Raw genomic sequence first — 12,505 nt, 5'->3', positions numbered from 1 at the left:
TATTTCAGTATTCCCTAAATTTAGAATAGGGAATATGATGATAAACTTAACTATCATGAGCAGTAAATGTCCAAATTTTAATGGCACAATGGTTATTGAAACCAAATAATGTCATTATTTTTAAGTATTGAACTATACTACTACTAAACTTAACTGAATTAGAAGCTGGAAGTCCTGGCAGCTGTGAAGAGGGGTGGAGGGTGAGATTCTTAGATTTCTTATACCCAAATCAGGTACTGCTAACCCTTCCAGAGAGACCCACCCACCCAGTTTATGGTCTTATACAGTCCTAGAGCAGAAACAGCAGCCATCTAGCTGGTACTTGCTATTCGTACCATATCTGATCTCCCTTAGAGAAATACCTGTGCCCAACCCTTATAGGCTAGCCTCCATCCCTCAAGAGAGAGTTTGTCTCTACAGGAGACAGAGCTATCTGCCTATATCCCACTTGCTGCAAGTTGGGAGCAGCTCCATATCCCTGTGTATCCACGTGATGCTACAGTGATAATTAAGCAACTTGCTCTTTTGAACATATTTAGGTCCTTTGTGTGGTGTGCACCAGATAACCATGAGATGGTCTGGATGTGGAGTCCTTTGGGCACAGAATTATGTGTCCACCAAGTGAAAGTCAGTGATGGAATGAACAAATTTTGTCACCTAGAGGCCAAAATGAACTGCTCAATGTATACCAGTGCTATAGGACAGGCAATGGAAAAATTCTCTCTTTATCTAGGTGAAATGCAGAAATTTATCGAAACTTTCCCTGTAACTATGCAGAATACTTGGAGCAACAAACCATCTTAGGCATCAAATCTTTCTTGCCAAATTGCCATTGGAATATTCTGGCATCAGCTTGGCGCGCTCTCTCAGCCACTGGCTAGTTTCTGAAACCACTCCACCTGAAACAGAGAGAGAATTTGTATTACTCATCTCTATCAGGCACTGAGTCCTGAAACAGATGCCAAACTGTAAGTCTTGTGTAGTGTCATAAACTGGAGGGACCTAACTGACTTTTCCCATGCATTCATATTTTCCCTGATCTCACAGATGACATATAATGGTGTTAGGGTGACCAGATGTCCCAATTGTACAGGGCCAGTCCTGATCTTTGGGTCTTTTCCTTATATAGGCTCCTATTACCCCTCATGCTGATTTTTCACATTTGCTGTCTGGTCACCCTAAATGGTGTAGAAAACAGCTCTCTAAGTCTACCAACTTTATCTTGTGTGAAGCAAAACTTTCTGGCCGCTCCATCTAGATTGTCCCTTAGTAGGTTAGCTAGGTAGGATTTTTCTTTTTTTAATTAGCAAGTGAAATTTGGAGGACCTACAGCCCTGAACAAAAATCTTTTAAGTTCTAAGCATTGTTGTGAACCCTTTGCCCATTTGAGGAAAGAACTGAATGTTCCAAAGATTGCACATAAAAAAGTAGGCAAGACCCAGTTTGAGTAATATTGGCCTTTGAATGAGAAGCCAAATATCTTGCTGCCAATGTACCCACATGACTTCAACTAGCAGTAGATTTTTCCATTTTTGTACTGCCTCCATGTTAATGAGGTCTGGCTTGCCTGTGTGTCTGAAAGATGAGTAGTGCATGAAGAAATCTTATAAATTAATTGACTTCTAACTGAGAAATGCTAGGGGTGGGGTGAATAGCTTTATATTCACCAGGGACTTTATTGGGTATGAGACTGAAGGAGAGCAGGTGGAGGTTAACCATAGGCAGAAATGGGAAGGAGATGCTAATATAACCAGTCTTGCACTTCTGTTGGAGCTTTTTGTGATAAATTTGAGGCATAGAGACCATAGAGTACAGGTTCCCATCCGTAAATTTGCAACACACTGGTTCGGTCTGTTACAAATATATCTTCTGATCAGCATAAGAAATTGTGAAACAGTCCCGAAATCCTTTCAGTAAGCAAAGAAGTGTGATGATAATCTGCTAGTACCATTATGTGAATGGACCTTCCTTAACTTCTTAGAAGTTGCTGCTTACTTACCCTGTGCACTCATGGGTAAATCTGTAGGCACATGTCCTGAGGTGAAATCACCAACAGACTTATCTCCCCTTACCTTACTTCAAAACTGGGACCTGCAAGCCAGTTACCTTGGTATCTGAACAATCCCAGGTAATCTAGTGTCTAGATGCTGTCCCAATGGCAGCTTTCTTTAAGCTGTATTTTAATCAGATATGTTGATTTCATTTGTGTATTTAATACTTACTATGCATTTTTCTTAATCTTTTAACATTTTTCTTACTATTTGGGCAAAGTATTTTCTGCATGTCACAACTTGAGAAAAGGAAATTCATTTGAACATTTTCTCTAATTTCTACTTTTTAGAGTTATCTGAATTGCTTTCTCTGTCGTTGGTTTTCAAAATTAACTTGATAACTGATGCCTTAGGGAACATATGGTTCTAAAGTAGTATGTTAAATATTAACTGGGTTCTATGGAAGAATATTTTGTTATTAATTTATTTATTATTTGTCTTACTGTAGCTCCTGGAGGTCCCAGTCAAAATTGCTTACCTTGTGTGCCTGGTACCATACATGCACATAGTAAAAAACAGGTCCTGGTTCAATAAGGGTATTTCTATGCTGAAGTTAAACACCTGTGGCTGGCTTGTCTCAGCTGACTTGAGCTCACAGAGCTCTGGCTTCGGGGCTGTAAAACTGTGCTGTAGACATTTGGGCTGAAACTCCAGGCTCTGCAACCCTGCAAAGTGTAATGGTCCCAGAGCTTGGGCTCCAACCCAAGTCTAAATGTCTACAGTGCGATTGTATACCCTGCAGCCTGAGCCAGCTGACACAAGCCAACCATGGGTTTAATTGCAGCATAAATCTACCCTAAAATTACAATCTTGGACAAGAATAAATATACAGACAAAAGTAATAGCAAACTGACATATATGCAACATGTGTGGTATACAGAACTACTTAGTTGCATTTCACCTGATCACCCCCGGTTACTTTAAAATCCCCAAACCTCTAAGCCCTCTGTCCACATGTCACAACTGGTCTAAGATACCATACATTCACCCTCCCCATCCCACAGAAAGAGGGGCAGGCTTATTCTGGTTGTTTGTCTTATCCCTGCCCTCTTCATTGATAGGATGAGGAGCAATTCTCCTATCTGGACTTTGAGGAGTGGCGCAGATGGTCCACATGGCTGGTCCTTTCCACCCTAGTATGCTTTTGTACATGTTAGAATATTAGTAGCATTGATGCAGGGGAACTACTGAAGATGATTTCATGTCCTATTTATGAATATTCAAGTTTCTTAAGAAAGAATTATAGCAGAAGTTTTTGCATTTTGTTGCAGGCCTTGGAGAGTGAGTTTGTTTCGTGCCAGCTTCACCAATGGATTGATCTAATTTTTGGCTACAAACAGCAAGGGCCAGAGGCTGTCCGATCCCTGAATGTATTCTACTACTTAACCTATGAAGGAGCAGTCAATCTGAGTTTAATAACGGATCCTGTATTGAGAGAGGTAAGCTTGCTTTCAAATGTGGAAAGAAAAAACCTTTGTTAAACACTGTCATACTCAGAATGTAATGGATTCTGTTCTGCCTAAGTGCAGCAATAAATCTTCATCGCTCTAGCTTTGTGAGTTTGGTTGACACAGGCCAGTTGGGAACACAGAGTGACTCAAATCTGATGACTCTGTCACTGAGACATACAAAATTAGTGGAATTTTCTGCAAATGTTGGCCTTAATTTCTCTGTGTCTAAGTTTCACACACATTGAGTGATGAGGTAAAAGTAAATGCTAACAATTGTTTAATTTGCTGAGTACTGTCCATCCTACTGTCCATTCATTGGCTGGGTACTGAGTAAGGCAAGAGTCTTGTGAAAAAAGTAATATGAATAATCTTAATTCTGTCCCTAACTTTTTAGTGTTCAACTTTGCAACTTTAAAAACTTTCTTTTAACATATCTGAATATACTATTGCATATATACAGAACAGTGTAGTTATATTCACCATTATTTTTATTTGGCGTTGTCAGGATGTCAAATTAAAATTAAAATGTAGTGCATTTGTTGATAGAAATAGGCGAAATACTAAATCCTTACAATAATTGGTAATGCTACCATATATCAGTGTAGTAGAAGTCTTGTATCCAGGGACAATGGCTCCATTAGGAAAAAGCTATTTTCTAAAATATTTCTTAGAACTCCTGCCAAATATTACTTTGTGGGCTCTCAGGAAAGAAAGAGTATGGCTTTTGTTAAAAAGTATAAAGTGGTTCATGATAGGTTTTGCTTCCTCTATTCAGAGCTGTAAGCTAGAACCAAATTTAGTTATAATTATTTTAATTATAGAATAAATGTGACAGTTTATCATGTTTTAAAATAAAATATTTATCATGAGATAAGATTATCATCAATATACAGTTAAAATAGTTTTATTTGAAATCATGGCTCAATATATACCACAAAGAAGCAAATGAAGAAACATTTAAACTATGAAATTTTCACTTCACAAATGTGACGTTTGATGGTCACTGTATAATTGTAGACTTACATTAGGCTTCCAATTTTTGTCTCTTTCTGTTTGTTGAAAAGGATACTAGAGTGGAGACTGATAGTCATTTCAATCAGTAAATATTCTTCCACATAGCCCTATTGCCCCCTCAAGCTGCACATACAGTCTGAGCTCCAGCATGAATTTTTGTGTAAGAGGATTATGACACTGACTTATATAGGTGTGAAAGCTGATGCAAACATAAAAAGATTTTTCTGTGCTATGTCTTTGAGCTAAAATACAGACATCTTAGGGAAGGACACAGTATGGTCTAGTAAAGTAGAGACTGGAGCGTTTGACCTATAGGAAAAATGTATTAGCACCTGCATTTGAAGCAGTCTTTGAGTAGATGCAGCCATGTATTTCATGTAGATGTGTGTGCATCCAGCGTACCAGAGCCAGGGAACTTTGCCTAGTACCTATAGGGGTGGCACTCGCCCTGTGGCCCTAGAGCCAGATAAGGGCATTGTCTCCCTGACCCCCTCAGTTCCTTCTCATTGCCAGTGGCTAGAGTCAGAGCTTTGTGTGGTGCCTTCACCTCACACTTTCAGTCTGTTTTCTGAGACCTTATCCTGTATATGGTAGTAGTAGTAATACCTTAGGCTTAGCTTAGTGTTAGAGTAGTTGGCTGCCCTATGTGGTGCCCTCACTTGGGTTCAAGCACTGTATGTTGCGGAGAGGCAAGGGTTCTTGTTGAGCCTCAGCAAGGGACACCTTAAAGAGTGGTGCTCCATCTGCAAGTCATCCCCAAAGAGGACTCGGGGGCAAGAAACTTGTGGTTGAAGCAGCATCTTCTAAAACAGGCTGTGGGGCCTGCTTGGGCACAGAGGCCCTTGTCTGATCGGTGGTCACTTTCAGATCCAGCAAGGGACACAGTTTTATGCTCGTGTTCTGGTGTTTCCCCTAAGAGGAAGACTGGTTATTCATCATCTTCTGGTGCAGTGAGGAAAAGGACCCAGAACATGAGTCGGGACCATTTCAGGGCTCAGAGAAACTCGTCCTCACCTTCTAAAAGGTTGACCGGCATAGTACTCCCTGCGACTCCTGGGATGGAGCATGTCTGTCCATCTACTCCCTCTACCACGCCAAACACAGTGTCAGCCTCTGCCATCAGTTCTGATTCTGAGCACAGTGCATGTGTTGAATCTGGTACTAACGACATTGGCACTGGCGCTGACAGTTCCCAAGCCAATGCCTCTTCCGGTGCCAGGTGGAAGTACATCTAATTTGGTACCACTTGTGCTGATTCCCATTCCTCTTCAGCATCGAGGCCACAAATTGTTTGTCCCATCGGGGCAAGTTCCCTCATTGTCACCAAAGAACCTCTGGGACTTCTCAAGATCCAGGTCAGGATTATCCTTTCCCTTCTCATCAGATAAACACTAGGAAGTGCCCTCGGATCACCATCGGTACCAAGAACGACATCTGTCCTGCAGTCAGGACAAGGGATCTCGGCCTAGTATCTTTCGGCCACCAATGACTTATCTGTGTGCCCAGTGGCCTCCCTGGGATGCTTTTTGACCTGCTCTAGAATGAGATCCACCAGTCCTGGTGGTGGCTCCCCTTCCCAAACCATCTTCACTGCATGCAACCACTGAGCCCATTCCCTCTGGACTTGGAGGGTTGTTCCAACAGGGTCCTGTGATGCAAGAACAGGACCAATCATTAGCGCAAAAGAACCACCTCCTCATACTCTTCAGACAACTCTACCATGTGGGAATCCCCTTTTTCCCCTCGATGCCTTTTAAGGCATATCAGGACCTTCTGAGACATATGACTGCTTTCTTAGGTATGCAGGCATAACTCCTACAGGAAAATACACATAGCTGCTGGATATTCTCCAATCATCAGCTGTAGGAAGAGTAGCCCTGTTGATAAATGAGGCTCCATTGAAGCCTGCAACGGCCGTCTGGAACACCTTAGCTTCATTGTACCCTATGGCAAAGTGTTCAGAGAAATGGTACTTCATTCCCATGCAAGGGTATGAGGGTTTCGACTCATACCTGGTTCTAACTCGCTGGTGGTAACTGCAGCAAATGACAGGGTTGGACAGGGCAGGCGTAAATTCACATCCCAGAAAAAAGAGTCCAAGAGGATGGACTTGGTACGGAGAAAAATGTATACCTCTTCTTCCCTGCAAATTCACATCATGAACCAGCAGGTGTTGCTCTCTAAATATGACTTTGTCAATTGGACAGTCTTGTCTAAGTTCACAGAGAAGTTGCCAAAACCCTCGAGTTAAGAGTTTTGGCAATCATTGCAGAAGTCTGTGTGATGGCCAAGACTTCCTTGCAGGCAGCTCTGGATGAGGTGGATGCCTCAGGCAGATTTATGGCATAGGCTGTGACCCTGAGAAAAGCCTCGTGGCTGCAGGACTCAGGCATTGTGTCCAATGTGCAGCAGATCATTGAGGATGTACTGTTTGATGGTCAGGTTTTGCCATATAGTTCCTCTCCATTTCTCATCTCATCCCCCCCCCCCCACCATGTCCCTTTTCAAGGACCTCTCTCACAAGACACTGCTCCTAGAGCAGTTTGTCTCTACTGACGTGGGGGCCATAGAGGAGGTTTCCCTGCAGCATCAGTATTTCCTGGTCCCCAAGCCCAAGGGAGTTATATGACCTGTCCTCCACTTTTTCAATTTCAACAAATATATCAGATATGTGAAATACCATATGGTTACCCTACCAACTCTCCGCTTTGAATCACAATGAATAGTTTGCTGCCGTGGACCTGCAGGATGCTTATTTCCATTTAGCAATCCTCCCGAGCCACAGGTGGTTCCTCACATTTGTCATAGCTGGCCAGCAGTACCAGTATATTGTACTGCCTTTCAGCCTGTCTTCTCCTTCTCAGCTTCTGCTCTGCAGTAACAGTGCACCTCAGAAAGAAGGGAATTTATATCTTTCCATATCTGGACTCTGGGTTACTGAGGGTCAAGTCCCGAGACACAGTCCTACCTCATGTTCACTTCACACTATGCCTACTTAATCATCTAGGTCTCATCATAAATAGCACAGAATCAACTTTGGTTCCAACTCAAAAAAGCAATTAATTGGGGCCCAGATAGATTCTGTGAGTTTGAGAGTGATTCATCACTCATGTCTGGAGCAACAGTCTGAACCCTTAGCCGCAGCCCAAGTATGGTTGAGGTTACTAGGCCATATGGTTGCATGGACACAGGTGTTTCTAAATGCCAGGTTGCGCCTTTGAGTCTGGACTGAGACCCCACTGGGAGCAAAACAACCACTATTTCTTGTTGCCGCTCATGGAGAACAGGTTGATTGTTGAAATGGCCCAAACTCCAGAAATGGGCCATAAGACTCTGCACTTCAGACACCACTTGTGATTCACAGAGAAATTTCTGCTGGGGTGATCTGCCAGGTGATTCTGTATCCCAAGTAAGGGATTAGCCACAGGGGTAATGTTTTCCCTAATGCAAAACTGCTAGAGCCTGATCACATCCTGACTTTGGAGTGTACACACTTCTTGACCTATACTTTCCACCTGAAGTGGGAGTCAGCATTCCTGTATGCTTTTTCTCCAATTCCAATCATCCTGCAGGTCGTTCTCAAACTGACATTGGACTATGCCAACCTCATTCTCATTTCTCCAGAGTGGTCAAAACAGTGTTGGTTTTCCAACCTTCTTGTGTTATCAGTTCAGTCTCTCTTATCCCTTCCTTCATCCCAAACTCCTGACTCAGCATCACAATCAGGTTTTTGCGCTCAGCTGCCTGTGGATGCTGCATGGATAGATGAGGAGGAGGAACAATGTTTGGTGGTGGTCCAGCAGGTCTTGCTTAATAGTAAGAACTCCATCACCAGGGCAGTCTATTCACCCAAATGAAAGTGATGCTTGGTATGGTTATTAGCATGAGGAGTTCAGCCAACTCTGGCTTGTATCCAGGACATCTTGGAGTTCCTGTTACGCATTCAGTCTTCTGTATCAGAGGGGTAGCCATGTTAGTCTGGATCTGTAAAAGCAGCAAAGGGTCCTGTGGCACCTTATAGACTAACCGACATTTTGGGGCATGAGCTTTCGTGGGTGAATACCCACTTCATCAGATGCAACCACACATGCATCTGACCAAGTGGGTATTCACCCACGAAAGCTCATACCCCAAAACATCTGTTAGTCTATAAGGTGCCACAGGACCCTTTGCTGCTTCTTCAATCTTCTGATCTTGTACTTAGTTCATTGAGCGTCCACCTGCTGGTGATTTTGGCAATTCATCGACCCATCCAAAGGAAATCAGCGTTTTCAGACTACATGGCAGTGAGCTTCTTGAAAGGAGTCACTCATCTGCATCCACCGGTAAAAGAGCCATTTCCTTTAAGGGGCTTTAATAGCGTATTAGCCGCTATTATAGGACTTCCATTCAAACCTCTGGCAACTTCTTCTTTCTCCCTTCTGTGTTAGAAAACTGCCTTCTTTGTGGCGGTGCCTTCTTTGTGTCTGCCTTCTGAAAACTGCCTTCTTTGTGTCTGTGTGGAGAATGTGCGAGTCACAGGCTTGGATGGTGGAGCCTCCTTATGCACAATTTTCCAAAGACAAAGTAACTCTGCAGCTGCACCCTAACTGCTTGTTTGAAGTGATTTCACAGTTATGTGTCTACCAGTGTCCTTCCCTAAGTTGCATTCAACCCCAGAGAAGCAGCATCTTCACACATTAGATGTCAGGCAATGATTAGCTTTTTGTCTGGATAGAAGTAAACTTTTCCATTCTTCACTTCATCTATTTGTTTCATATGCAAACCAAATGAAGGGTCAAGCAGTCTCTTCACAGACAGCCTCCAGGTGAGCAACTTCCTGACAGCATATAAAGTGGTCTAGCCTATGCCTCCACAATGGGTATGAGCTCATTCCATGACATCGACGGCATTGCTACGTGATATGCCTATATTGGACATTTGCAGGGATGCCACTTGTTCTTCTGTGCATACTCTTGCAAACCACTATACCATTACGGCTGTGTCCAGTTCAGATGCAAACTCTGGTAAGGCATTGGTTCTTCCAAATGGCATGCAGACATGTATTCCACGACCCTCCCTCCATCTCATCCGCATTGGAGTCTGTACTTGTGATGTTCTGCGTGAAGGAACTGAGAAGGTCAGGGCACTACTGAATTTATATGGCCAGGGGAGGACCTGTGTCTCCAGGGTATGAGTGCCACCCCTGTGGGTACTGCTAAGCAACGTTCTCTGGCTCCGGTGAGCTGAGCATGCACGCACCTATATGGAATATACATCTGCATCACATCTCAAAGAACAACAGTTTCAGGTAAGTAACCATTTTTTTACGTGAGGTAATGGACAGTATTATCTTCACTCTACATTGTCTAGGAAACACCCCCATGGGAAGACTGTTTATCATACTTGAAATACTAGAAAGATTTAAATGTGAGGTGGAAAACAGCCACAAATGCTTGGAACGATTTGTATTGAATTTTTACTGAGTGTTTATTGTGGCTAGTTTTGTATTATACTGAACCTGTGCAATATAGCTTCCAGTATAAATGGGTCTTTGGATTTTTTTTCTTGAAAAAGAAAATACAGATTGTGCTAAGATTTTTGTTTTGTTTTGTATTTTTGGTACATGTAATATGCTATAAATCTAACTTTTTACCATGTATTTTTGTCTACCAAGATATTCCCCCACCCCACAAAGCTAATGTCCTGAATGGTTAATACATGTGGCACAGAAAGCATAAAATAATCTCTCTGTAGAAGGACATTAAACAATGGAAATAATAACTGAAGTAGGAGTAATCAGCGTAACAGCCTACAACACATTAAACTTTTATGTAGTTTTTAATTTTTCAAGAACAGCTGCCTTATCAATATAACCGTGATCTATGTTCACTTACATTGTGGCCTGGAAAAATCATGTCAGAGTAAAGAAGTGAAAAACTTATCTCAGCTTAAACAGTGACATCCACTTTACTTAATACATTTCTAAAGATGTTGCTCTTTGATTAACTCTGTTGAATTTGTACTATTCTTATCTGTTCTCATTCTCCTGAGCCTGCTCCTCTTGTTTTTGAGTTACACCATACTGTCTGCAAGATAGAACTGAGTGGAAAAAAAATAAAAGGAAGGAAAAGAGGAATTTGATCAGAACCAGATTGATGAAGAGACTTCTGAGACTTTTTATGTAGGGGACAGTGCAAAGCGAGTATTATCTAGCAGTATTTGTTCCAAGTTTCATTGCTATTTGAGGTTTCCGCCACTGCAGCATTTTCCTTTAATATTTTTCAGCTGAGCACAAGATATTTCTTCTGATATATATTTATTTTGTGTAATATATAATCTCTGTATTACACTACATTATATATAGGTGTATATTTTATAATAAAAAATAGGTCCAGATTGTTCATTTCTGGTATGTGTTATCAATAGATGTGAAAGTGAAGTCTAGAGTCATTGCCGATGGTAAGTTATTCTGTCTACTCATGAATGAATATTAAAGTGATGAGAAATCAGATAGTGTATCTATGTGCATAATCATTCTATATCATGTGTTAAATAAATTTATCATGTACCTTTGACAACCACACCTTCTGCCTCCCCAGTAATATTTCTCCCTGAGGACTTACACTAACATGTTGAGGGGAGAGATAGCTCAGTGGTTTGAGCATTGGTCTGCTAAACCCAGGGTTATGAGTTCAATCCTTCAAGGGGCCATTTAGGGATCTGAAGCCAAACACAAAAACAAAAAAAACCTGTCAGGGATAGTACTTGGTCCTGCTACTGAAGGCAGGGGACTGGACTCAAGTCCCTTCCAGTTCTATGAGATATATCTCCATATATATATATATATATATATATATTTTAATTTATTATATGCCCAGCCTCTGAGCTTCTTCAGTCAGCTGTTGGTTTTTTTTCCCTTTAATCATCCTGTCTGAGAAACTTTTTTTTCCTTTTTTCTCCAAAGTTACCACAGCCAGATGACCAAGACAGGCAGATATCCAGTCTGGACCATTATTGGATTTTGTAAATATAAAAAATGCCATAAACATAATCCAATTTTTCATTACCCTGCAGATCTAGACTCAAGAGTTTTATACCATTAAAGCAGGGAAATTCCCAGCTTCCTGATGGGCATACTGCTCCCTTGTAGTTTTGAAGGGGTTCAAGATATTGAACTTTAAATCATGACAAATGTAGGTACAAACGGTATTTTAGGTCATAGACTTAAAAGAACTAGAAACTTATGCATACTCAGAAACGTACAACTTACTAAGAGTTAATGATCTCATGGAAATAGTAGATGTGTATTTAATCCATGGAAATATCTCTAGATATATTGTGTGTCAGAATATACATACCAACATCTATGCCTCATCAGTAACTAAAATGTAAGCCTTATGGTGTATCCTCACTTGTATGCAGTCTGTGTATTGGTGACCTGGCTCATCATGAGGCCACACACAATAATAGGGGGAGGAACTGAGCAGGAGAGGAGTTTAGATTAATATAAAATTTCTTTAGAACTCCTAAGCTGCTCCAACTGACCATTATTTTTACAGCCAGTCAGGTTACATCTATTACGAGAAGGAAGCATTGGTCTAGGAGGAAAACCTATCTGATTAAAACCATATTTTAACATTCTTGTTTATAATTAAAAATGTAGAACTTTTACATCTCTTCATACTGCTGTGAACAATTTTTCTTGCCATTCTTTCTGCCTATGGGAATAAGGGAAGTGAAGTATTTTGAAAGGCTCTGACTGCTGTAATAGAAATTCTTAAACTAAAATGCAAACTATGGGCCACATGTTACCTTCTGGCAGATAGAGACAAGAGAATGAAAAACATGCATAATTTCAAGGCAAATCTCTGGTTGGGATTGGACAAGAGGGAGAATTTGAGCCAGTGCAGGGAGGAAAGGGGCCATAGCCAGGAACACCAAATGAATCTTCTGGCATATCATTGCACACCCTAACCTGTCCTTCTAGGGCACCAGGTTCCACTCACC

At 41.4% G+C, this 12,505-nt stretch overlaps 1 protein-coding gene across 5 annotated transcripts in view; it reads left to right on the top strand.

Moving 5' to 3' along the window:
* The window catches only part of LRBA (LPS responsive beige-like anchor protein), a 590,754-nt gene that overhangs the window by 506,743 nt on the left and 71,506 nt on the right, over positions 1-12,505 (top strand). For all 5 annotated transcript variants that reach the window (XM_050946210.1, XM_050946208.1, XM_050946209.1 and 2 more), the window contains one exon: positions 3,323-3,490. In XM_050946210.1, coding sequence (XP_050802167.1) covers positions 3,323-3,490 — 168 coding nt within the window. The remainder of the gene's footprint in view (positions 1-3,322; positions 3,491-12,505) is intronic.

The sequence above is a fragment of the Gopherus flavomarginatus genome, chromosome 3 (genome assembly GCF_025201925.1).
Source record: "Gopherus flavomarginatus isolate rGopFla2 chromosome 3, rGopFla2.mat.asm, whole genome shotgun sequence".
NCBI classification, from domain to species: Eukaryota; Metazoa; Chordata; order Testudines; family Testudinidae; genus Gopherus; species Gopherus flavomarginatus.
This window is presented reverse-complemented; position numbering and strand designations above follow the sequence as displayed.